Source organism: Nomascus leucogenys, chromosome 12, assembly GCF_006542625.1.
Source record: "Nomascus leucogenys isolate Asia chromosome 12, Asia_NLE_v1, whole genome shotgun sequence".
Classification (NCBI taxonomy): Eukaryota; Metazoa; Chordata; class Mammalia; order Primates; family Hylobatidae; genus Nomascus; species Nomascus leucogenys.
In genome coordinates this window covers 67,985,021-68,011,428 of record NC_044392.1, presented here as the reverse complement: position 1 = coordinate 68,011,428, position 26,408 = coordinate 67,985,021, and the positions used below count along the sequence as shown (strand labels likewise).

Genomic DNA, 26,408 nt, shown 5'->3' with positions numbered 1-26,408 from the left:
TATATGTTTATTAAACGATTCACTAATTGTTTTTAAGACACTGCTATACAGTAATAGATCTGCATAATAGTATATAATATTTTAAAAATTTATATGTACATTTATATACATGCATTTATGCAATCAGAACTTTGTGTCTGTATCTATTCCTTTCCTAGGAAGAATATAAATTATTTACGGAAAGGGGTCATGTTTTATAATTAATGACAATCCTGTGCTTAATGTCAGATAAGAAATGAAATTGGTAATGAAAGAAAGATTTCTTAGATTCCTTTCTTCATACAATAACAAATGAGAATGGCGTTACATGTCAATCCTATCCACCTGAAAGAGGAAGTGACAATCTTTGAAGATGTCTCTGCTACCAAACAGTAAGACATCTCCTTGGTGAATAAGAAAAGACAGTTTTTCTAAGCCATATGCATCTCTTTGTAATCAACAGTCTAACAATGAGCATCTGAGAAACAAGAGTTGTCAGAAAGGACTCTTATCAATTTAATCATTATCTATTAATTTATTATTCAAGGTTATCACAAAGCACAAGAATAACTTAAGATCAGAAAGGGTGTAAGCTATTTAAACATTTCCCATCTACTCCACATAATCTCAAGGCAGCACAACACAGAATGATGGCCTGAAGTGTATAAAAGCTAGTGACTGTAGGCTTAAATGCAGGATGCTATGAGTTTCACATATATAAGACAATTCTGCAATAATCTAAAAACATGGACCCAGTGAAAAGAATACATGCCCTGGTATACAGATTTGCCATTTGCAAACTGAAATAAATCTTGTATCTCCTACACTGAGACAGAAGGAAATTTTTAAAGCTCAGTATTAAAATTTAATTGGTAACTTTGACCTTGTGTGCCACTTTAGGTGAAAAATATTACACCAGTGCTCAGATTTTCTTGAGATTTATGATCTCATGTTCTTGAAAAAGGCCTAGCACCTCCACGTTCCTGAAATAATTGATACGTCTGTTACAAGTGTTATTTTCCTGATACCAACATCTGTCTTAGGAAGAAAAGTACAAACTGATGAAAATTCCCTGCTATATTTAAGAAATCCAAAAGAGCTACCAGAATTTGCATCTAATACATTACTATATTTATAAAAGCAGTCAAGATTATAAGTTGATACTTTTATTAGCACACAATAGAAGACAATAAAAAATAAAGAGCAAAGCCATTTGCAAATATTGTCTATAAAGATTAATCACAATTATGAATTAGGAGTGAATGATTTAAATGTGCTAACAAGCTACAATGCAAACCTACAGTTCACCCTTTCTTGGATTTGAATAAACCCCACAATATATGTTTTCAATATTGGGAGTTTTTCTTTGCTTCTTCATTACAATAACAAACACTAATAATTTCACCAAAAAAACCTCTCAACTATCACAGTTGACTATGTTTATTGGTAAAGATAAGCAAAAGATCATGAAAGTCATTAGATTAAGGGGGAATAACAACAAATCTGAAAATGACTGTGATTAGGTAGCTTCTTATTTCAACAGAAATTCAACATAAAATTCAGGGTCTGTTTAATATTATTCTCCTTCACATGACAAAATGTCCAATATTAAAGAACATGCTCTAATATAAACTAGTTAATATAGTAATTGCTATACTTAACATTTACTATATACTGGGCACCTCTGAAAGTACTTTACTTGCTCTTTTGTTTCTTGAGATAAGGTCTTGCTCTGTCACCCAGGCTGGAATGTAGTGGTGCCATCACAGCTCACCAGAGTCCCAAGCTCCTGACTTCAAGTGATCCTCCCACTTGGCCTCCCAAAGTGCTAGGATTACAGGAATGAGCCACCATACCTGGCCTACATATATTAGCTCACGTAATGCTCACAACAACAACGTAAGGTAGGTCCTCTTATTAATTTCCCTTCACAAATGAGGAAACTATGGCACAGAGAGAGGAGGGAAACTGCCGAAGTTCAAACAGCAAGTAAACAGCTAAGGCCAGTCCCAAGCTCGGGCAACATGGCTCAGAGCCATGCTTCCCACCACTAGACTATGCTGTGTTTCATTAGTATATCAGCAGGAGGAATTTAAAAAGAATGTCAATGCATACATAAAAACTGTATCATCACTTATTAATTCACGTAGCATTTATTAAGCACCTACTACCCATTGGACTATGCATTAAGTTCCTTTCCAACGCAAAAGGGCTATAGAGAATATATATAATATACCTTTGAACATGGCTCTGAAATTTGGACCTGGTGAAGTGGTTACACCTGGCCTCCTAAACGCTTTAATCAGTTGCTTTTATAACCTACTTTAAGAGAGGCCCTGCAAAGTCATGTGTTGGCACTTGGAGATGTTAAGTAAATTAGCTATAGGATAAAAAAACAAAGGAATTTCCATGGTAGAAATACTAACAGCAAATAATGCATTGTGGAAGCAGTTTGTCTACACAGACTCAACTTTACCGATCCCTTGTGTAAACATTTTGTCTGAAAATCTCTAAACAATAGCCACATGAGGATCAAGGCACGCTGGTCATCAAGCAAGGGTTAACTTTGAACAAAGAAGCTTTGCAACTAACCAGCAGAAAGAGGCAGAGATCCAAAAGTCAAGCAACTTTAAATACGTAAGGCAAGCCTAAATCAAAAGACAGCTGTGGGAAGAAATAGGCTTACTTTATCAGCAGCTTCAACAGGCAAGATCATCAAGTGTTTGGTTTTTTTATTTCCAAAACTATGGAAAACAGAAAAATACACTCATATACATTTATTATACGTAATGGAAAAAAAATTTTTTTTTTTTTTTGAGACGGAGTCTCGCTTTGTCTCCAGGCTGGAGTGCAGTGGCACGATCTCGGCTCACTGCAAGTTCCGCCTCCTGGGTTCACGCCATTCTCCTGCCTCAGCCTCCCAAGTAGCTGGGACTACAGGTACCAGCCACCACCCCCCGCTATTTTTTTTTGTTTGTATTTTTAGTAGAGACGGGGTTTCACCGTGTTAGCCAGGATGGTCTCCATCTCCTGACCTCATGATCCGCCTGCCTCGGCCTCCCAAAGTACTGGGATTATAGGCGTGAGCCACCGCACCCAGCCACATATGTTCTTACAAACATAACATACAACAGCACTTCTCTTGTAAGTTTATTCTTCATGAAGTTCTAAAGTCTTTGGACAAATAGAAAAACAAAACAAAAAAACTGTACCTATACAAAGCCATCACCTTTAGGATAAAGGAGTATAAATTTGTTTTATTGTTGTTCTACTTTGCCATATTTATAATCTGTGAATTTACTAATCTAAATAATGTAAGGGATTCTAGAAAATTTTGGCTATAAATGGTTGAGTCAAATATGTTCCTATTGACACACTACAAATATAAAAATGCATTTCCCTGAGGGGAGAAGAAAGAAAAAATACATTAAATAACATTTATAAAGGTTAAGTAATTTTTCTGAAACAGCGATATTATAACTCACACAAAATAAGACAAAAATATTATGTTCACAGTCATATACTCCTACTGAAAATAACAGAGAAAGTCACTTCTAAATATTATTGCAGGGAGTCCTCTGCAAAGGATATTGTCTTGGGAAAGTCAGAACTATTAAAAAGTAAACCAGAACCCCTGTTTTTTTAATGGCTTCAAATTTGTTCTGTAGTTAAAAGATTTAAACTAGTCTCAGGACACCAGTGAAGCAATTTCTAGCCAGAGGCAACAAAGCTCCTATAAATCTTAAATAGCTCATAAACTAGCAAGGCTATCATGGGTGTGGTTTCAGTTATAAACTATAATGCTTTGAAAACTAAACTTTACAACTAGGTGAATACCACTTACGATGGGAAAACAAAATGAAACACATAGTCCAGATTATTTTCCAGCAAAGCTACTCTATTTTTCATGTTCTCCTTGGTTTATCATCAAGTTCGTGTATTTGGAATCCTTTAACTGTGAACACCTTTTATTCACAACAAAAGGATCACATACATAAAAAATCTTTGGTAATTAAACTGTGGAAGGAAGGCATTGCATAATGGATGAAAAATAATTATACTAACATAATGACAGGGCAAATCTCACAATGCTAAATAGAAAACAACTGAACGTTTTCTGCAGACAAATAATTGGTCTCCGGAGAGGAAACTTGTCACAAAGTCCCCAAAAAACATGCTGCTATTATAAAATAGCATGGATATAGAATCAAGAAATTTCCTCAGATGGGGGGTGGGTACCAGTTGTCTGGTTTATGCTCTCCCCTACTTACTTAGAAAACAGTAGTTTTTAAGTGCCAGCTAGCTGGTTGGTTTTCTTATTAGATTTACAAAGGAACACAGGGAGGGTGCTGGATATGTGAGCATTAACCAGGCACCCTGAGGCTGTTCAGTAAGCAAATAACCAGCTCAACTGCTGACTGTGGAAAGAGTGCAATGCTGGTGGTTGCTGGTAGTTACTCGTGTGAATGATTTACACGTTAGACCGTGACCTCCTGGTCACACATTATACACCAAATTATGAGGAACAAAGGCCAACAATATGCCTGACTTTCCACAGCAATTCCCATTTACTTTCATAAGCACTTAGCGGAAGCCATGATTATGGAAGGTTTAATCAGAAACACACCTGGATCCACCTGTTTAGGAGTTCTTCGCAGTCCATTGGTTCGTTTCTGTGCAGAAAAGTAAAACAAAGCAAAATAAATATGTGTTGGTAATTTTGCACTATTAAATTACTACTGGCACTTTGGAAAGCAAATGAATGTTGCACATTTTCCAATTAAAAGTATGACTAAATTTGATCAGAATATGGTTTTAAAGTTTGTTTTATAATTTAACCTTTTTGTTTTTCTAGTAAGTCTTCCACTTGTATATCATTACACTTGATAAGTTGTTGGTAACTTATAACAGTAAGAAAAAAAAATCTTTTTGGTTGCCAACTCCAAATATTGGGACTCAATTTATTAAATCATAGTGACGATGGACAGAACAAAGCCCAGCAGCCATCTTGGTTAGAATATGTTCCCAGCCAAGACATATGAGCAATAGCCTTAAACTGATCTCCTAAAACTCTAACTCAGCTATTTATGGGGCCTCACAGACCAGACTGAAGAAGGTATACAACCTCAAAACAAAGATCTGAAGCTCTGATTTTAGCCAACACTTAAATGAGAATAGTGTTTTAATTATAGACCAGTTGTATCTGAACACTTTAAAAAACGAAACAGACATGCAGCTTGTGAATCATAAAAATGAATTCTTATTATAGAAAATGAATCTGTAAGAAAACAACTTTGCATTACAAAAATTACAGATGAAATACAAAACAAGAGATTTTAAATCTATGAAAATGCATGGTTACATATTTTATTTCTAAAGCATTAAACTCATTCCCACCTAATAACTACAGTAATCTCACTAATTAAGAAGGGCTTGATTTCACTTCTTTATTATGCAACTGGATGAAATGCTGAGTCTATGACTATCATACAATCTAGATTTTCACAAAAGCAATTTTCTTTTTATGTGTTGGGGTTTGTATCTGTGTGTGAAGACTTGGTTTCATTCAGAGCACACTTGGCTGTGCTAAGCACACATTAGCCATGGATTTCTCTCAGGGTTCTTTCTGTTGTTTTCATTCACAAGTTAAATGGATGAAATGAGGTTTTTTTCCAGCCTTCCTAAGGGCCTCAAAGTCATATCCAGCAGACTCGCAGGGTTCTCAGGTGAAAGCAAATTGCAGAAATTTTTAAAATGTAACTTTGGTTTTTACTCCAACTACTTTCAACATGGATTTGTAAAAGACTGCTAGGATCATTAAAATCAGCATTGAAGCTATGTCGAGCAAGATGGATAGCTGCACTAGAAAAGCTATAATAAGAGTCATTGTGAGTGAAAGGAAAATTTTGCTCTAGATTTGTTGGTAGCCAAGGCACAAAAATTGGAAGCATAATGAGTTACAGACTCATGTCTGATAATATGAAAGAACACTAATTTAAAGAAAAATTATTTTCTGTCTGAAATTTTATAATTTAGAGGAACTCTATATAAACAACATCGAACAACACAATTGACAGTATTTTCAACAGGAAATTATTTAATGATGGGCAACTTGCTATTTACTTCCTACATATCCCATCACCTTAATGCACAATAGAAGCTGTCTTTCTACTGATTTTATACCTACTACTATCAAAGTACTAGGAAGCCAAAAAAAATGAATTTAACTCTTTGGTTTGATTCCTGGAATGCCTAAATTAGTCCCATGTAGGAACTATAAACTTAAAATGTGAAAAGGGGACACTGACTTCAAGAGCAACTCTGTGTTCTTACACCTTGAATTTAGAATTAAAATAGGCTACACATTGCAAGTATTAAGAGAATGGATTCTAGAATAATACTCCCTAAGTTCAAATTCAGTTTGAACACAAACAGTTAAGTTTATATCTCTGTGCCTGTTTTCTCATCTATAAAATGGAGATAATACTAGCACCGACTTCATAGGTTTTGCAGTGAGAATTAAATGAGTTAATTTATCTTCAATGCTTGGAGCAGTTACAGCCACATGGTAAGGATTAATAAGTGATAGATTATTAGCTTTTTGTTATTTTAAATGTTTAAATTCACACAAAGTAATTCTTCTACTCTTTTGGTGCCTTACTACTTACACTTCAGGTTCTTCCTCCTGAAAATCCACTGAAAATCAGTCACTCTGAAAACAGAAACTTTTCTACAGGAAGGGTGTGCAGTGGAATAAACTATGAACTGGTGTATTTAGAAAATAAACATAGGAGAAATTTTCACCTCCCTAAACCAACTGCATTTGGAGAGGCTAAGATTTTTTTATACTTTAAAAGAACCTAAAAAGTATTTTATATTGAAAAACCTGGAGATGTTTAGCAGATATTTTGAACAATTTTAAAGTGCAAATTTCATTTGTCATTCTGTCATCTCTATGCCTATACTCCCCTCCCCAGTCTATATTCTCAAAAGTCTAGGACGGAGCTGGACAGGCCCTTGTCCCCAGCAGGAAGAGAAGGGAAAGGAGGAGAGGGCACATCTAGTAGCCACCCCTGGAGCTCTCAGTTACAGCCTCACACCACCATGAGAATCAGTCTCCACGACCTTCTCAGTCTCCTTTGATCTACCTAACAGTGGTGGGCTGGGGAGGTGGGGGTGGGGGTGGGGGGGCAGGAACCAAACAAACTCAATTCTATAAGCACTTGGCAGTTATTTCTTGCCTCATTACCATTACCTTACCTTTCTTTCCCTCTAAAAAAAAAAATGGATTTAAAGTAGCTAAATAGGTATGCAATGATAAACTTGCTTCTTGGAGCCAGAGGAGCTTTCTGAAGGTCCACTCCAGAATGGGATGTGAGATGAACAGCCCAGGTATGGTTATGGATGCCCCACGGATCCTGTGACTAGTGAAAACTGACCTACCTTGCAAATAAAGTGCAAAATTAAAAATAAAAAATTCACAATCGTAACTATTGAAAGGGAAGCAGAGGAGGCCTATAAACTGGTACATGGAGAGAAAGGTCTTCAAGAGAGGAGAAAAAATAAAAATCACAGAGCTTACAAATTACAAAAGTGCTTCACTATTTACTTATGAGAAGATTCCTGAGCAGCATACAATCATTTGCCTTGGAGAGTGAACACACCTGGTATAGGGTGAGAGCTGCTTCTTAATATTAGTTTGCTATATTGCTCCCTTAAAACAAACTCAAGTTTCCAAATGGATTGACTAGCCTCAGAGCTTACTATAAACCTCCATCCACACAAAATAGAGATTTTTAGTACAGTCACACAGTAAATAAAAGTTATATTGAAGAGTGAAACAAGTCACTAAAAAACTGATGTTATATATTTTTAAAAATCAATGTGAAAATTAATTTCTTGCATCATAGGCTTACGTGTAATTTTAAAAGTATAAAAGTGCCTGTGAGAATTATTTAGCATCACATGAAAATTATTACCCACTTCTTATTGGCATATTTTCTTTCTGTAAGCACACCCACTTCACATTACTTAATTAAAATAAAATGAAACCATCTTCCTTGGAAAAAATAATACATATATCTAAAAGGATAAGTGTTAAGTAACACTGAGTTAAAGTTCAGAACTCTACAAGGTTTCTGTCTCAATAATATAATAATAGCATGAGAAAGTGAAAGAAGGCTGCTTTGCAAGATCCTTGGCACTGCTGGAAGAATCCTGACAGCCCTAATGAAAAATCTTACCTGTCAGTGAAACACTAAAGGAACTCTTTGGGTAATTTATTTTAGCTCTAAAGAAACTCATATGGCCTATTAAAAAAATCACCTTGTTATGCATTCTTTGGTCTAGACTTTAGGTTTTAAAATATAATCAACAGATGCACTGATTAGGTGCATATGAGGCTCTTTATATCACACTCTTGATATCCTGTATGTTCAAATTATGTACTTATGCAAAAAGTAGAGACAAGCACCTCTTATATTTTGCTGTACTTTTTCTTATTTTTACTAGATGTTAGATTAAAAACATACTAATATCACTTTTAAAGAGAGGTTTTAAGTGTTAGATGTTAATTTACAAATCATGATTTTCATCATTATTATTTTGAAATTTTCAGATTACTGTACTTTTGGTTCATATAACTAATAACATATAGTTTGTATTTTATTTTTCTATGATTTCTAAAAATGTTTCGCTATGGCCATTTGTGGGAGGGGCAGACAGGTAAGAAATCTGTTATTTTTGGTTGAAAGCCAAGGCAATGATTATCTGGGAACCATTAAAATCTTTTCTGTCTGAAATTTTGTAACTCTGGGGAACTCTATATAAACAACATCAAACAACACCATTGACAGTATTTTCAACAGGAAAGTATTTAATGATGGGCAACTTGCTATTTACTTCCTACATATCCCATCATCTTTTGTATTTTTTTAAATAACTTTTTTTTTTTTAAGTAACTTTATTCTGAGAGGTAACATGGATTACATACTTCTAAGCCATTAGGAGACTGTGTTAAACCAAAAGGAAATGTTACCAGATCTTGATTTGATCAATAGGACGTGATAAGCATCTTTCTGCTCTAATGGAAAAGTACTAGAAACATGGAACCATAATCTTAGATGAACAACGTTAGAATTTGCACTAATTCTACGGAATTTCAGTAATTCGGCAAATGTCGGGCAGTGACACAACATTTCATGACAGGGGACGCATCTACCAACTTCTGGCGATAAGGGCCACCCTTCCCTCTGTACTTCCAGTCCCATTTCATACACAGTCTTTGATTAAACATTCACATTTTTTCTCTACCTAAGACCTTCGGACAGTGACTGTGAAAATTCCTTGGATTTAACTTTTGCATTTTGTTCACAATCACTTGGTTGTTCCCTCTGTTTCTGTTTATTTCTATTTATTTTTAAAGGCACATTTAACAGTGTAAAAGCTCAAGCCTGGTTAAGTTAGCAAACAACTTGGAATGCAAAGATTATAAAAAATATTTAAAATGTTAATCTTACCTCTGGTAGTTTGAGTGTCCCTTGTTCTGAAAGAAATGTAAAAATTGGCATTGTCAGTGTAAAGTTATTTTGTTTGGTTAGCAACCTTAGCTTTCTCTGCAGAGTGGTAAAACACCACTGCTTTGTTGTCTTAACTGATACCTGTAATGTATTTCCGCCGTTCCTCAGGCTGGGCTAGTAATTATTTTGCAGCCTTGGTTCTCTTACCCTATTGGCTTGTCAGGAAAGTGACTCACAGTTTTAAATGACTTCTAGGTTATGCTTAACTTTTTCCATTGTTTATTAAGCAATGTCAGTTCTACCACATAAAGCTCCTTAAAAGAGGGGCTTACACTAAATTTATATGCACGAGAGAAAGCTAAATGCAACCTTTCTTTCAACATACCAAGTTTTAAGAATCTAAAACACTAAGCTAACAAAGGTACTGCATTGACTATTTGTAACAATTGCAAATTATACACAGTACAACATTTCGTGTGAATTGTTTTTTGTTAAGTGGCTATAACTTTTATTTTTAATTTTGGGAGAAATAGTTTGATTTAAAGATGGAACTTAAAAAGAAACTGAGTCAGGATTGATTTTAATGCTAATTTTCTTTTCATATTTAGTTTACCTCCAGAAATAGGAAGAACAATTCCTTCATTACATTTCAGTCCCTATAAATGCCTAACGGTTATAAGGGCCCTGAGATCTTCAAATGCACGCGCTATGGTAGAAGAGCAAAGGATCGTTCTGGGGATAAGGGTGCACACAGCACTTGGAAAACTGGTGGGCAGCGTCTTTGCCTCCTTTCCCCATACCCAGGAGCACTTATACATGTTCTAACTTCTCCAGACAGGAAATCCCTCATCATCATAAGCCCAGGCCTATATTGTCCCCATCCAAAATGATCCTCTAAAGAAGCATCTGAAAAGATGTCACAGAGAGACATCAGGAGAGAAAGAGCACGCCTAAGTGGGAGCTCTGTAGGATGTTTCTTTAAGAGATTCTAAGAAGCTCTCAGCCAGAGTTGAAGGGGAAAACTCCTGCCAGGACACCTGACTAGCTGCCACAGATTGCTTTACACAAGAAGATTGCCTGGGGCATGGAACAGGAGGTTGGTTCGTTTTTTCTTTTCTCTCTAGCTTTTTTTTTTCCTTTTTTCAAGGAATACTTCTGATTAATAGAAATGGAAGATCCATGGGCAGAAAGTCACCTTCAGAAGAAAAGCTAAGTCCTCATCCCTTTGTCAATTTCAAACCCTATCACCTTGGCTTTCACAAATAACTGCCTTTAGCCCTGAAATCAACCTTTACAAAGGAGTATTCCTGGACAAAAAGTTACTTCATTTCTTCTTTTCCTCCCTATTGGAAACACATAATGTTTCAGAAGAAAGATCACCCAAGAGCGCTGGTTTGGGAAGAGGTTCTATAAAAGTGCCATTTGGCTGGCCCAGGCTTAGAACCCAGGTTAGGGGAACTTAGGTTCTTAACAGAACAGCTGTGAGACTTGCTTCACTGGTTTGCCCAGAAAGACCTATATATACCAGAATATCCCTATTCCCCTACTGGTGAGTTAGAGCCTGAACTGAGAGTCATAAACTGCAGGAAGCACTAAACAGTGGCAGCAGTTTAAGTTTTCCATCCAACGAGACTGAGGAAAGCTTTCTACACGAGCTCCAAAATCGGGGAAACCTCAGCTCTTTTGGGTTCAGTGTTCATAAATGAGTGTGCACCTGAATTTCAATTCGAAAATAATTATTTTTTTCTGATTCTTCCCATAGGAGTGTTTTTAGGTCCTTGCTAAGTAAGTCTTTTACAACATACTTTAAATGTATTGTTCATTGCATAAAACCTATGATAACCCCATGAGTCAGTAGTTGTCACACCATGTTCCATGAGGGTTCTCTGAGTGACCCCCAGAAAGAGGAAACAATGGTATTTATGGTGGTCAAGTATCTACGGAGACAGTTGCACCTCTTCCTCAGAGGAGCAGATCCAGGAACAGAAGTCCTGCATTTACAGGCTCTTCATATCTTGTGCAGGGTTTAGCTGCCAGGCGGCCAGCTCTTGGCATAAGTGAGGATCCATCATAGAACACCAGAGGCTGTGAGACCCAGACACGGCACTGATGAGACTGGTACAACATTGGGAACAAACTAGACTCAGCTGTCTACCTTACTCAGCTATCCCTCCTTTATTTCCTCCCTTGTCATTGTCTCCTGCTTTCTTCCTCTGGTGTCTCATCAAGAGAAGCAACTTTCCTCATATTTCTGATTGGGTGCTTTAAGAAATGCTCTACACAAAGCCTCCTCTGTGTAACCCAGATAGGAAAAATTGAAAAAGGGCTTTGTGCTGGATGCAACTCCAAGGGCATGAGTCCTTTAGTAGGGCTTCCCCTTTGCCTTTCTCCTTGCCATCCCTTCCTGTCCTCATGGCCACCACATTCACCCTCTGCCAAGGAGAGGCCTGCTGCATTTATGGATACGGCATAGAGCTGTTTGCACTCTGATCTGATCATGCTGAGTGTACCACATAAATAGCAGCTCCTGGAAGTCTGTTTTTATTTAATCATGTTTCATGGTAGGATTCTGTAAATTTTCTAAGAATAAGGCAAAAGCCAAAGGAGTATCAGTAACTCTTAGAATCTGCTGAGTTCAGAAATTCTTAGCCAGGCTCCTGTATTTATGCTTTTGTGCTTTTGACAGTGGCTATACCATTAAACAGACTGCCTCCCTTATAAACACAATCTAAACTGTCATACCCACACTAATGCAACAGCCTGTTCACTGACACTAAAATAATAGTAAGGAGAGAAAGGAAAACCCAACTGCAACACTGAAAATACATATATTTTTCAAAGTAAAGCTTCATTCTGGCTGGAAAAATGGAATAAGAAACCTTTTTGCATGAAGTATTCTATGGAAAAGTTGCTCTAAGTTTTGAAGCCTGCAACCCCATTTTTACTTCCTTTGGGTATCCACCTGAAACTACTATGGTGGGCACTTGGATCTCTAGAAAACTCTGTTCATGCCTTAGTTCTGCAATAGAGCTGAGATAATTAGGGCTGATTATCATCAAATCTATTTTGGCTGTACTCTGACCTAGAAGAAAGGTTGGCTGCTGGTTGAGATGGGATGAAAAAGTCTCTCTTTCTGTGTCTCTCTTTTTCTCCTGGGAACTTTCTTAGGATTGTAATTCAATTCTTCAAGTTTCCAAAAGTTTTTAATCCTCAACTTATATTTACCCTGCAGGTAAATATAAAAAACTTATATTTACTTCTCAGGTTCCTATTGATAAACTATAAAACGTTCTTCCCCTTCAAGAACCTTTCTAGATGGTGACTCATGGGCCCTCAAGGAGTTTATACCTTGCATTCTTTCATCCTGTCCCAACTGGCTTCATATAATTCTGAGAAGTGGTGTTACTGAGGTGCTTGGAGCCTTTGTAGAACTCCATCTTCAATGCCAGCACAGAGCTCAATGTGCATTATTGGTGCAAGAGAAACAATTTTTAAGACAGCTTTAAATTTCAAGTGAATATTTAAACAATTGTCACTTGTTTAAATATAAAATTAAGTCCTATTTTGTTTTTCAATATAAGTGGCTCTCAATTCATACATTATTGCACAATTTGCTTTGTCTCTTATCTGAAGTTCTATTCAGACTAAACAAATCAATGTCCAGTAAGACCACCTGTCTCAACAGGGGCCACAGAAAAGTAATTACCAGTACAGTTTTTGAAGGTACCCTATCATCATGACTAAAGTGCTATTTCTGTGAGACATTACAACTAAAAAACGGTTGGACTGATCAAATTTTGGAGAAAGTTCACTTTCACAAATGTTATGTTCACTACTCAGATATACAGCAATGTTTTAAAAAGAAAATAAAGCAAACCTTAAACTATAAATAATACTTAGAAAGAGGTTTTGATTTCAAGTCTTTTTGGGGGCTCTAATAGGAATACAACCATATAATAGATTCCAATTCACATTAATAATTATTAATGTACCATTAAACTGACCCAAACTGATGGAAGGAATAATAACTACTCAAGTATAAAATTGTCTTTATGAGTTTTAAGTAATATTATGCAGAACTAAAGTCATTTTTGGTTATGAAATCAATGATCAATCTTCAGTTCACGTAAAAGTATGTGATAAAATGCCTAGCAGTAGAAGGCTGAAATAAAATTGTATCCTGAAAGCTTATCTTTTATGCTAAAATATACAATATGATTTATAAAGGAGCCCGGTTCAGATACCAACGTTGGTGCAGGTTCTAGGTAGCAGTCTCTCAGTTTTAAACCACTAGGATACCACAGCAACGTCCTTCCAATTAGGAGTGGCTATAGCAGCAGCAGGAGCAGCAGCTGGCCTAGATAAAAGTGCAATTAAACAGATAAGCAAATGGGGATCTGCTTCAGTTAAATATTAGGGCAGCTGAGGCTTGCATTCTCACTAAAGGAAAAGATGCATTATACCAAAGTCGTTTGCTCCAGCAATATTTGCTTTCCAATGTTACTTTGTTTAAACTGAGAGGATGCAAGGCAAGCTATATTGGTCAATGTCAGAGTAAGAACGGGGGACCAAAGGGGCTTAGTCATGTAGTATAGTGTGGGGAAAGTAAATGTCCACAAAGGTTGCTGTCTGGGATTAGACCTTCGCGGTGATGTACTGTGAGAAGGAAACGACACCCTAAAATTACATTAGCTTTGCAGTGACTTGTTCAGAGAAGCTTGCATAGTGGAGTTCATACCTATTCATTATTAAGGCTGGAAAGTTTTGGCATGCACTTCAGAGCTCCTGTATGTGTTGATCATTGAGGTTGCCATAGTGAATGTGAAGAAGTCAACTCAAGTTCAGGGAAAAGGAGAGTGGAACTGCACGCCCTTTATATCCATGCAAATCCTCAAATGTTAAGACATAAACTAATCACCCAACATTCAAATTTGTTTCCAAGTTGCATAGTTTGTCTTATTAACAAAATAAACTTAACACATCTTTTTTTCATACTTCAAATGTACTTGAGTTAATAATCTGTCATAATCATATATTAATACAAATGAGGTGCTTCATTCAGAAATACACTGCATTTTTGTCAAGTAATTATCATTTCCAGGGTGAATGAAGACTAGATAAATTTAAGGGATATAGAGCATGAAATATAAAAAGTTTTCCAACCCAAGGAAGACAACATCCAAAAAGGGCTAACTTGTACAAAAAGAAGTGTTAAGAGATACTTCAAATGCTTAATAATATTTAGTCACATCCTATAACACCACTAAAAATTACATTCTCATTGAAATAGTCCTATTATGGGAAAAAGCAACAGCAACTTGATATTAAGTGCCACTCCTCTGAACTTGGTACTAAGGGGTGGACACAAAAGATGAGAAACATATTCTGAACAGCAAAGGAGCATATAATCTAACAGGGGTAGAGACAGACACCAAATAGTCCATGTGTTTCATTACACTGCCCAGCTTCCCTTGTAGTTAGGTTGAAGCCATGTGACTAGTTTTAGCCAATGGACTTGATAAAAAATGGCACTGCTTACTTCTAGGCTATGGGTCTGTAAATCAGCAACCCTAGAACCCATGTGTCAAGTTGGCAAAGTCACAAGATCAAACTGATCTGGGTTCCCTGATTAGAAGGGAGCTACTCTGAAGAGCCACTGAACCCACAGTAAACAATGCATGTGTGAGAAATAAACTTTTATATCTTAAAGCCAATGGGACCTGGGGGTTTGTTAGTTACCACAAAACAGCCTAACCTTGGCAAATGCATAAATCCTATATAGAAATAATTAGAGAACAATTTAATTCAGGCTACCATTGGATGGTCAAGGTACGGTTAATGATTGGCAAAGAGTTTGGACAGAAACTCATGAAAGGGTGGTCCTTGGAACTGTTCGGAGAAAAGGGAGCATGTTTCAGGGAGAAAAAATAGTAAGAGGCAAGTGAGAACTCTAACAACTGGATTGACTGGATCAGGGAGTAGACTTTTTCAGAAAGGGAGGCATTTTTGTCATCAGGCGTTCTGTGAATTGCTTCATTTTCTTGCTGCTTATTAACCTAACCCAGGTGTCTCCTCTCAAAGGCCTAACAATCGATGCTTAGGCCATGAGCCTTTCCTTGCAAAAATACTAGAAAGGAATCTGAAAGGTCTACCTAATTTTCTATCTTTCATTCATAAAGTACCAGCCAGGGACTCAGGTAAGGTTTTTATTCCCCTTTTCCACAATCTAGTCAAGCTCTAGTCTCTACGAAGGTGGAACCAAAGCTGTACAATCCCCCACACTCTCCTGTTTCTGATTCTAAGATTATAGTGATCTTCAGGGCCCAGAAGCCCTGCTGCACTACAGTGGTACTCATTTGTCTGTCCATTTGTTGATCCATCCACTCACTCAACCATTCCCCACTACTTCCTTGAGGTCAAAACACCAATTAGGCATGGCTTCTATCGCTGAGAGGCCTGCAGTCTAATTGAAGAGATGAACATAGAGTAAATTATAATAAATGTGATAAAAGTAAACATATGATGTCAGGGGAGCACAGAGTATGGACAGACTAATAAAGCCCAGGCATTAGGAGTGTCAGGAAAGGTTTTCAAAGTGGGGGCAACATTTGCATTGAGTTTTTAAAAATGAACATTAAGTTTACTAAACAGAAAAGAGAAGGAAAGACAGTAAAATAGAAAAACAAAATACATGTAGATACACAGACATAAAAAAAAGTGGTTGGAGAACTGTGAGTAGTTAAAGAGAGTTGTGTTATAGGTTGGGGGATGGGAGGAAGTGGTAAAAAATGGGCTGTACAAATTACTCAGAGCTTTGTAGGCCATATTGGAAAGTTTGGACATTATTCTGTAAGAAATGTAAAGTACAGTATGTGAAAGAGTGAAACCATCAGACTTAATTCTAATGAAGATAATTTTATAAATTATATAAGAATAAGATTAAGAGCAGGGAGTTAGGAAACTTTTGAGTTGTTCAAGCAAGAGACAATGAGATTTTCTTGTATATCAACACCATTATCAATGCATTCTAGAGAGACTTAGGAGGGGAGCTAAGAAGAACAGGAAAGGCAATAAAGATGAGGAAGAGGCTGACACCCAGGTCTGTGTGAGTGTTTGGATGGTGGGCCTTTAACTAAGACAAGGCATAGGAGAGGGAAGTTTGTGGTAATGACTAATGAGGTTGATTTTAGTTATGAGACATTTGAGGTCACTGCAAGACGCATGGGAGAGGATACGTAAGGAGAAGATGGAAATTTAAAATCCATACTTCAGGAGAGAAGTCTTATGCACAGATAGACCTTTATCTACCTGGGGTGTGGGTTGTAGCTAAGCCAGGAAAGTCAAGCAGATTTCCAAAAGATGGCATGGGGGCATGATGGGTTGTGAAGGATAGCATCAAGGAGGATGATTAGCAGTGTTAAATGAAAGAGAAAGGTCAAGTAAGGTAAGGCCTAAATGTGATGTCCTATGGATCTGTCTACTAAAACGTAGAGTAAAAGATTATCTATCTCTCATTGAGCCCCTGGGTTACCCTGTCATTTTGTACAACTAGTGCCTCTTCTCCACTTGACTATCCCTTTCTATAAACAAGTCTGATGTTGAATAAAGATAGCATGCTCCCCCTCTTAGATTTTCTCTTTTATTATTTTTAATTGACACATTCAAAGCCAGAGGTTTTAAAATTTTTGTCCTGCTTTGTAATCAAGTACATAACAAAGTTTAGAGAATGATGCTACTTTTTAATCAATGATATCTGTATAAGTAAGCATTATCTACAATCTGCAGGGAACCAACAGTATTACACATATTTATGGGGTACCGTGTGATATTTCGATATATGTATACAAAGTGTTAAAACCAAATCAAGATAATTAGCATATCTATCACCTCAAACATTTATCATTTCTTTGTGTTGGGAATATTCAAAATCTGCTCTTCCAGCTATTTGAAAATACACAATAAATTGTTGCTAATTATAGTCAGCCTATAGTGCTATAGGACATTATAACTTTTTCTTCCCATCTGGCTGTACTTCCGTATCCATTAACCAACCTTGCCTACTCCCGTTTTTGGAATTGCCTTTCACGCCAGCTATCCAATGTTTATAACAACTCCTACTAGTCACAGCTTTCTGGATCACAAGTAGACTCCTGACCCACACTGATCCAATCAGGATCTCTTTTTGTCGCTTGACAGTATAGTTAGACTGTGTTAAACATTATTGCTATAAAGCTCTGTAAAGTATGGGTGAATTTCAAACCGCCTATGATTTAATATTATGGGGGAGTCTGATCTATGTAAACATTTGAGTTTGTCTTAAGTCAGTAGTACTCACTTGCTTTCAATTTGGCTGTTGAAATGATTTCCCTCAAAGTCAAGTTCTGCTGAAACCATATTGTACTCTTCTCCATGCAAAAGCCCTATTCAAGTAAACTATGTCTCCATCCCCTGGATATATCTTATCCCTTTTCCTGCCCTCCCCTACAACCGCATTTCCCCCAAATCCTGTGCCAGTCATGAAAAACTATATTACTGAACTGCAGCAAGCAATTATTCCTGGATGCCCAAAGGATCACACAAGACTTAAGTCAATGTTGAGCTTGAGAAGCTGAGAAGCAGCTCATAAAGTCTAGCTTGCCCAAGACTTCAAAATAGTACCTACTTTACCACACTCACATCAGACCTACCAAGCTCAAACTCACACTCTACCCACAGTTACCACCTATACCAGGGTGAGAAGGAATGAGTGTGAGGAGAAGATGCCATGGCTTCCAGCTTTCAGAAGGTACAGGCTACTGATGGAGTGATACAGAGATTCTTCTTCCGCCTGAAGACACTGCCCCTTATAAGGGCTACCCAGCAAACCCCGATCTGATAGTAAAAAAAGGAAGCCTCCTAGGCAAGTCCTTAGCATTTCATACCGCTAATGAACTACAAGCATTCGGTGTTACTGGTCTCTCAAAATCTTGAGCAGGAAAGAACTTAAAAGAAAGAGAAGGAGAGAAAGGGCACCGATGTATAAAGCAGAAGGGGAATGGAGGTCAATGGAAATATGCAAAACAGGGAAAAGAATCAAAAGAGCAAGAGAATATGTTACAAACTCCAAAAAGCAAATTTAGCCAGAGGTTTTAATAAAAACATTTTCCTGCTTTGTAATGAATTACATAACAAAGTTCAGAGAATGATGCTACTTTTTTATTGAGGATATCTTAGTAAGCATTATCTACAATCTGCAGGGCACTAACAGTATTATTCTTAGTTATCTTATTTTCATATATTTATGACCTTGTTTCTTCATCTTAAAATAAGAGGCCCTAGAACTGACTGTGTCTCAAGTCCGTCCGGTCTTGAGAGTTTCCATGGGAAGAAGGTAGGTATGGTCCCCAGGGATGCATGTCTTCTCGCAGCACTACAGAACATTCAAACCTAAAAACATAGGGTACTTACTAATTTAATTAAAGTGTTCTGCCTAAAAAACCATTAGAAAATCACTCCCTTTCACCGAGAAAGGCAAGCACATGATTACTTACTAGGATTCAGTACTGGGCTTTTGACACATCTGACATATCATCATCACAGCTCATTCACATAACTGGTAGCAGAGCCCAGTGGTAAGAACAAACTTAGGCGCTGGCCTGCCTGGATTTGAATCTTGGTTGTATTGAATAAGCAACTTAGACAGATTGCATATTTTTCTGTGCCTTGGTTTCTCATCTGTAAGATAAGTATATCAATAATACCAACTTCACAGAATTTATATAGGAGTAAATGAGTTAACAGTGGTAAAGTACAAATGGTCCCCAATTTTGGATGGTTCATTTATGATTTTTCCACTTTACAACGGTATGAAAGTCACATGCATTCAGTAGAAACTAGACTCTAATATTTGAGTTTTGATATTTTCCCGGGCTAGCAACATGCCCAATGAGACTCTCTCATGATGCTGGGCAGCAGCAGCTAGCCACAGCTACCAGTCAGCCACAAAATCACAAGGGGAAGCAAACAATACAGTGTACTGTGTTGCCAGATGATTTTTGCCCAACTGTATTTCAAGTACTGTGAGCATGTTTAAAGTAGGATAAGCAAAACTATAATGTACAATAGGTTAGGTGCATTGAATGCGGTTTTGACTTACGATAGTTTCCACTTACAATGGCTTAATCAGGACATAACCCCATCATTAATGGAGGAGCAGCTGTACTGAGAACAGTACCTGGCACTAAATAGGGGTATTTGTTTAAAAATATTTTAAAATCTAAGTGCTATTATTGGCCCTATTTTATAAGGTGTTAGTCCATTTTCACACTGCCAGAAAGAAATACCTGAGACTGGGTTATTCATAAAGAAAAGAGGTTTAATTGACTCACAGTTTAACATGGCTGGGGAGGCCTCAGGAAACTTACGATCATGGCAGAAGGCAAAAGAGGCAAGTCTTACATGGAGGCAGGCAAGAGAGCAAGCCAGAGCAGGGAAAACTGCCTTATAAAACCATCAGATCTCCTGAGAACTCACTCACTATCATGAGAACAGCATGGGGAAAATGCCCCCATGATCCAATTGCCTCCCTCCCTTGATATGTAGGGATTATGCGGATTACAATTAGAGATTAGATTTGGGTGCAGACACAGAGCCAAATGATATCATTCCGCCCCTGGCCCCTCCCAAAACTCACATCCTCATAGGCAAAACACAATCATGCCTTCCCAACAGTCCCCCAAAGTCTTAACTAATTTCAGCATTAACTCAAAAGTCCACAGTTCAAAGTCTCATCTGAGACAAGGCAAGTCCTTTCCAACTGAGCCAGTAAAATAAAAAATAAGTTAGTTCCTCCCAAGATACAATGGGGGTACAGGCACTATATAAATACACCTGTTCCAAATGGGAGAAATTAATCAAAACAAACGGCCTACAGGCCCCATGCAAGTCTGAAATCCAGCAGGGCAGTTACCTCTGACTCCATGTCTCATATCCAGGTCACACCAATGCAAGAGGTAGGTGCCCAGGGTCTTGGGCAGCTCTGCCTGTATGGTGTTGCAGGGTACAGCCCCCCTCCTGGCTGCTCTCATGGGCTGGCAATGAGTGTCTGCGGGTTTTCCAGGCACACAGTGCAAACTGTGGGTGGATCTACCATTGTGAAATCTGGAGGACCGTGGCCCTCTTCTCACAGCTCCACTAGGCAGTGGCGGTGGGGACTCTTTGTGGGAGCTCCAACCCCACATTTCCCTTCTGTACTGCCCTAGCAGAGGTTCTCCATGAGGGCCCTGACCCTGCAGCAGACTGCTGCCTGGACATCCAGACATTTCCATATATCCTCTGAAATCTAAGCAGAGCTTCCCAAAGCTCGATTCTTTCTTTTTTTTTAAGTTGTGATAACAGATTTTATTCAGGAACAATTGCAAAGGAGAAAGAAATCCAGGTTCAATTTCAAATACAGCATGGACAAGTGGAGATTTATAGCCAAGGAGGAGGGTGAGGTCAATGGATGGAAAATTACTGAGAGGAAGCATCACATATAAGGGGGATTCTGGCTAAACTGACTTGACAGGATTCTTGGTGAAGGTGGGCCAGGATGATCACATACCAAAGGTTATGGGGCTGAGGAATTTGAAAATCCACCTACAGTTCTTTGAAAATCTGCTGTCTATGTCACTACAATTAAATTATAAGTGCAAGTGAGTTGTTGGCAAGGTAAGCAGGCCAAAGCTGAGTTAAATAGCTAGGAAGACTCTAGAGATAAGAATCCTTTTTTTTTTAAATCAAATTTTGTCAGTAAGTATTCTTAAAAAGGTGAGCTTACAAAAGCCAAAGTGATTGAACATTGTTTCATGGTCTATGCAGTCAATTTTCATCTTCCTTATGGCCTGAAGACAAGTGGCCATGAGCAATGAGCATTTTTTAAAGTTTTATTTTATTTATTTTTTATTTTAAGTTCCAGGGTACATGCGCAGGATGTGCAGGTTTGTTACACAGGTAAATGTGTGCCATGGTGGTTTGCCGCACCTATCAATGCATCACCTAAGAATTAAGCACAGCATGCATTAGCTGTTTTTCCTGATGCTCTCCTTTCCCCCACCCTGCTGACAGACCCCAGTGTGTGTTGTTCTCCTCCCTGTGTCCATGTTTTCTCTTTGTTCAGCTCCCACTTATGAGTGAGAATATGTGGTGTTTGGTTTTCTGTTCCTGCATTAGTTTGCTGAGGATAATGGCTTCCAGCTCCGTCCATGTCCCTGTAAAGGACATGATCTCATTCCTCTTTATGTCAGCATGGTATTCTATGATATATGTACCACATTTTCTTTATCCAGTCTATCACTAATGGGCATTTGGGCTAGTTCCATGCCTTTGCCATTGTGAATAGTGCTGCAGTGAACATACGCATGCATGTATCTTTATAGTAGCATGATTTCTATTCCTCTGGGTATATGCCTAGTAATGGGATTGCTGAGTCAATTGGTATTTCTGGTTCTAGGTCTTTGAGGGATTGCCACACTGTCTTCCACAATGGATGAACTAATTTACATTCCCACCAACAGCATAAAAGCATTCCTATTTCTCCACCGCCTCACCAGCAACTGTTGTTTCTTGACTTTTTAATAATTGCCATTCTGAATAGCGTGAGATGGTATCTTATTGTGGTTTTGATTTGCATTTCTCTAATGATCATGTTGAGCTTTATTTTCATATATGTGTTAGCTGCATAAATGTCTTCTTTTGAGGAAGTGTCTGTTCATGTCCTTTGCCCACTTTTTAATGGGGTTGTTTGTTTCTTTCTTGTAAATTTGTTTAAGTGCCTTGTAGACTCTGGTTATTAGATCTTTGTTAGATGGATACCTAAACCTCAACTCTTGACTTTTGTACATCCACAGGTCCAACACCACATGGAAGCTGCAAAGTCCTGGGGCTTGCACCCTCTGAAGCAACGACCTGAGCTCTACGTTGGCCCCTTTTCGCCATGGCTGGAGCAGCTGGGAACACAGGGCATCAAATCCTTAAGCTGCACACAGCAGTGGGGCCCTTGATCCAGTCCACAAAACCATTTCTCTCTCCTAGGATGCTAGGGCCATGATGGAAGGGGCTGCCCTGAAGACCTCTGACATGCCCTGGAGACATTTTCCCCATTGTCTTGGCAATTAACATTTAGCTCCTCATTATTTATGCAAATTTCTGCAGCAAGCTTGAAATTCTCCCCAGAAAATGGGTTTTTCTTTTCTATCGCATCATCAGGCTGCAAATTTTCCAAACTCTTATGCTCTACTTCTCTTTCAAACATAAGTTCCAATTTCAAATCATCTCTCTCAAGTTCAAAGTTCCACAGATCTCTAGGGTGGGGCACAATGCCACCAGTCTCTTTACTAAAACACAGCAAGAGTGACCTTTACTCCAATTCCCAACAAGTTCCTCATCTCCATTTGAGACCACCTCAGCCCGAACTTCATTGTCCACACCATTATCAGCATTTTGGTCAAAACCATTCAACAAGTCTCTAGGAAGTTCCAAACTTTCCCACATCTTCCTGTCTTCTTCTGAGCCCTCCAAACTGTTCCAATCTCTATCCATTACCCAGTTCCAAAGTCGCTTCCACATTTTCAAGTATCTTTATAGCAGTGCCCCCCACTCCGGGTACCAATTTACTGTATTAGTCCATCCTCCCACTGCTATAATGTAATACCTGAGACTGGGGAATTTATAAAGAAAAGAGGTTTAATTTGCTCACAGTTCCACATGGCTGGGGAGGCCTCAGGAAACTTACAATCATGGCAGAAGGTGAAGCAAGTACATCTTACATGGTGGCAAGTGAGAGAGAGAGCAAGAACAAGAAATACTGCCTTATAAAACCATCAGTTCTCATGAGAACTCACTCAGTGTCATGAGAACAGCATGGAGGAAACCCCGTGATCCAATCCCCTCCTGCCTGGCCCCTCCCTTGACACGTGGGTGTTACAATTCAGGATGAGATTTGGGTGGGTACACAGAGCCAAACCATAGCATAAGGGAGGAAACTAATACTTACAAAGGGTAAGTAAATGGAGTTCAAAGTCACCAAGGGAGTAAATTGTGAAGCTAGGATTCAAACAGACCAAGACTCCAGAGCTCGTAGATTTTACTGCCATAGACAAAATGACTTATGTAAGGACAGAGTACATTGAAATAATTACCTAGGAACAGACACTGGGAATATATGACTCTTCTATTTGACTAGACTAGGAATTTTCAATGATTTCCTATTGACTTTTATAACCTAAAAGTTAAAAAAATTTTATGTCCTTTTAATGCCACACTTGCATATTATTTTAAAGTTTGGTGCTCATTAGCTTTCCCATCCAGATCGTGAAAACAACAAAAATACTAAATAAGCCCACGTCTTTCAAAAAAAAAAAAAAAAAAACCTGACTTTTCACTATATCACCTTAGATTAAAATAGTAAGTTCTCACTTTGCTCAGGTACTGTGGTAAGAATCAACATTATCTCACTGGATCTTCATAACAATTGTCTAATTTACAAAATGAATAAACAAAAGCTCAGAATATTTAAGTAAATTCCCCAAGCTCACATAGCTAACAAATGGCAAAGCTAGGATTTCAACCATCTCTGCTTGACTCTAAACTATTCTCCTACACTATTTCCTTTAGAACCATGCCAACTATGGGATCATTTTACATTCTTCACAGATATCATGTCATCAAGACAGGGCCTTGGGATTTATATAAACATTAGCCTACTATGAGCAAATAAAATGTTAACTGTCTCCAAAGAGATTAAACAATGGGGCATATAGAGATGGAACAACAAAAATTCAAGTGATAAATTCTATCGGGGTGACAATTAAAGAATAACAACAATAATTTTTATTTCTAATACAACTTTGTAAACTGTTTCTGACTTTCCGACAGATGTAAGAAGTAAGGTTATTTAACAGCCCTTGAGTAAACTGCGTAAGCAATCCAACCCCCATCAGTAAATGTGCAGGGCCATTCTGAAGATGGAATGAGCTCCTGCAAGAAGATGCCCAGTAGAGCACCCAGGCAGGACAGGCACAGTGTAGGTGCTCAACTCATGCCAAGATCTGTCACTTTACAGCGGCTCATGCCTAGCACAGAGAATGGCACACAGGGTCCTTTCAAAATGTCTGAGAGGAATGTGCTATGATCTCAGTCTTCTAATAGGATTCACCTTTTCTACAATTGCCTATTTTCTGAACTCAGCTCTGAAATAAGCTATTCTCTGTTTCATTCTTTTTCACATTATCCAAAATAATTCAATGTCCACCTTTTCCTTTGGGAAAATCAAAGGTTGACATGGCTACCTTTTGAACTCAAGCTGTTAAAGATCCTTTCTTGTGTTCAAAAGTTTTACTGATTTTGAAAGGTGTTATTGATAAAAACACAGAGAAACTCAGGGGAAAAGGACAAAGAGAAAAAAGAAGAAAGAGAAAGAATAAAGAAGCCAGAAAATAAAGAGAAGGAAGAGAGCCCATGAGGAGCAGAAAGAGGCAATAGGCTACTGAATGCATAATTGCCAGCCGTCTTAGAAACTAGCTCATGTAACAATCATGCAGCATTATTTTTAAAAACCAAGAGGAAAATATTTACATAAAACCCAAAAGATATATGCTCTTTGTTAAGTGCTGCAAAATGACAATGTATTCAGTTCATTAATTCATGAATTAGTCTGCGTGATGTTTACTTCTGGCACTATTAGCATTCCTGAGCTAAATATTTAAAAGAATAAAAAGGAAATTTAAGAACTAAAGATAGAAGAATATATTCTTTCCGTTGTTTTTGTTACTCTATTTTTTGGCTGTGTTTGTATGGTTTTAGTCATTTATTTAGGGCTTTTAATGAAATGAGTGACATGAAACCATCCAACTCCCTCTTGAAGACCTCTGTCTCCAAGATATGTATAAAAGTCACACAAATTTTAAATAATTTAAAACAAAGTTATGCAGAAAACTCACGTAAATTTTAAGCAGTTTTCTAATTGTGCTTATAAATAAGTTTCAAAAGCAGATATGTTACAATAAACACATATTCAGAGTAAATTAGGCCTTAATTACGTTTAGCAAATTTTATGTCCTCATTAAAAATAGAATTGCAACAATAAACATGACTTACCACCAGAATTAACTCTGCCACAATTGTCTACTCTTCCCAAACATTCTTTGTGTGCTCTCGCTCCACACTTAAAACATAAATAGCCTTGATAAAATGTTCCCCTGAAAGGTGAAATAAGAGAGTGGTATATTAAACGGTGCAAAATTCTGCCCATATGAAATTAGTGCAAGAAGAAGAAAAAAAGTATCAACAGTGCTCTTCAAGGTACCCCCTCAGTAGAGGGAAAGGAGCTTGCCAGAGCTTCTGAAAGGACTGTCCAGGCACAAAGCCTGGCAAAGGTTTGTGGGATCCAGACTGCTAAGGCAAATTCCCCACTTTGAACCTATTGGCTAGAAGGTTAGAAAAGTCTGAAACACTTAGCAATTATATCAGTTCCTTTAAACTGAAAACCAGGACTGAGCAGGCTTACCTCAGGAGCATCTGGCAGACTTTGCAGGATGTGACTCGAGTGAAGGTGTGCATCTTGAAGTCGTGGAAATTGGAGTCTGCGTAGTCTGGCCTTATGTTAGACCTATAAAAAGGAAAAAAATAACTTTCTATAGAAAGTTTCACAACAAAGCTGCAATTTAGTCATCTAAACCCTAAATTCATCAAAATGACATCAGGTAGAGATCTGATTCAAGCAAGATGACTACTAAATGTGCAATGTTTTCTAAGCCAAAAGTATGCTATGCATTAAAATATGTACCAGAATCTGGTTGTGTGGGAACAAGCAACCTGGAAGGACACAGCAATCTAATCCTCCTCAGAATTGAGCATTCTCAGAGAACTTTAACAAATGGCCACATGGGTCAACCT

At 37.8% G+C, this 26,408-nt stretch overlaps 1 protein-coding gene across 2 annotated transcripts in view; it reads right to left on the bottom strand.

Moving 5' to 3' along the window:
• Nucleotides 1-26,408, bottom strand: part of VAV3 (vav guanine nucleotide exchange factor 3) — a 396,199-nt gene that overhangs the window by 105,761 nt on the left and 264,030 nt on the right. For both annotated transcript variants that reach the window (XM_030824967.1, XM_030824966.1), the window contains exons 16-19: nt 26,020-26,121; nt 25,611-25,711; nt 9,498-9,523; nt 4,607-4,652 (exon numbers count right to left, since the gene is read on the bottom strand). In XM_030824967.1, coding sequence (XP_030680827.1) covers nt 4,607-4,652; nt 9,498-9,523; nt 25,611-25,711; nt 26,020-26,121 — 275 coding nt within the window. The remainder of the gene's footprint in view (nt 1-4,606; nt 4,653-9,497; nt 9,524-25,610; nt 25,712-26,019; nt 26,122-26,408) is intronic.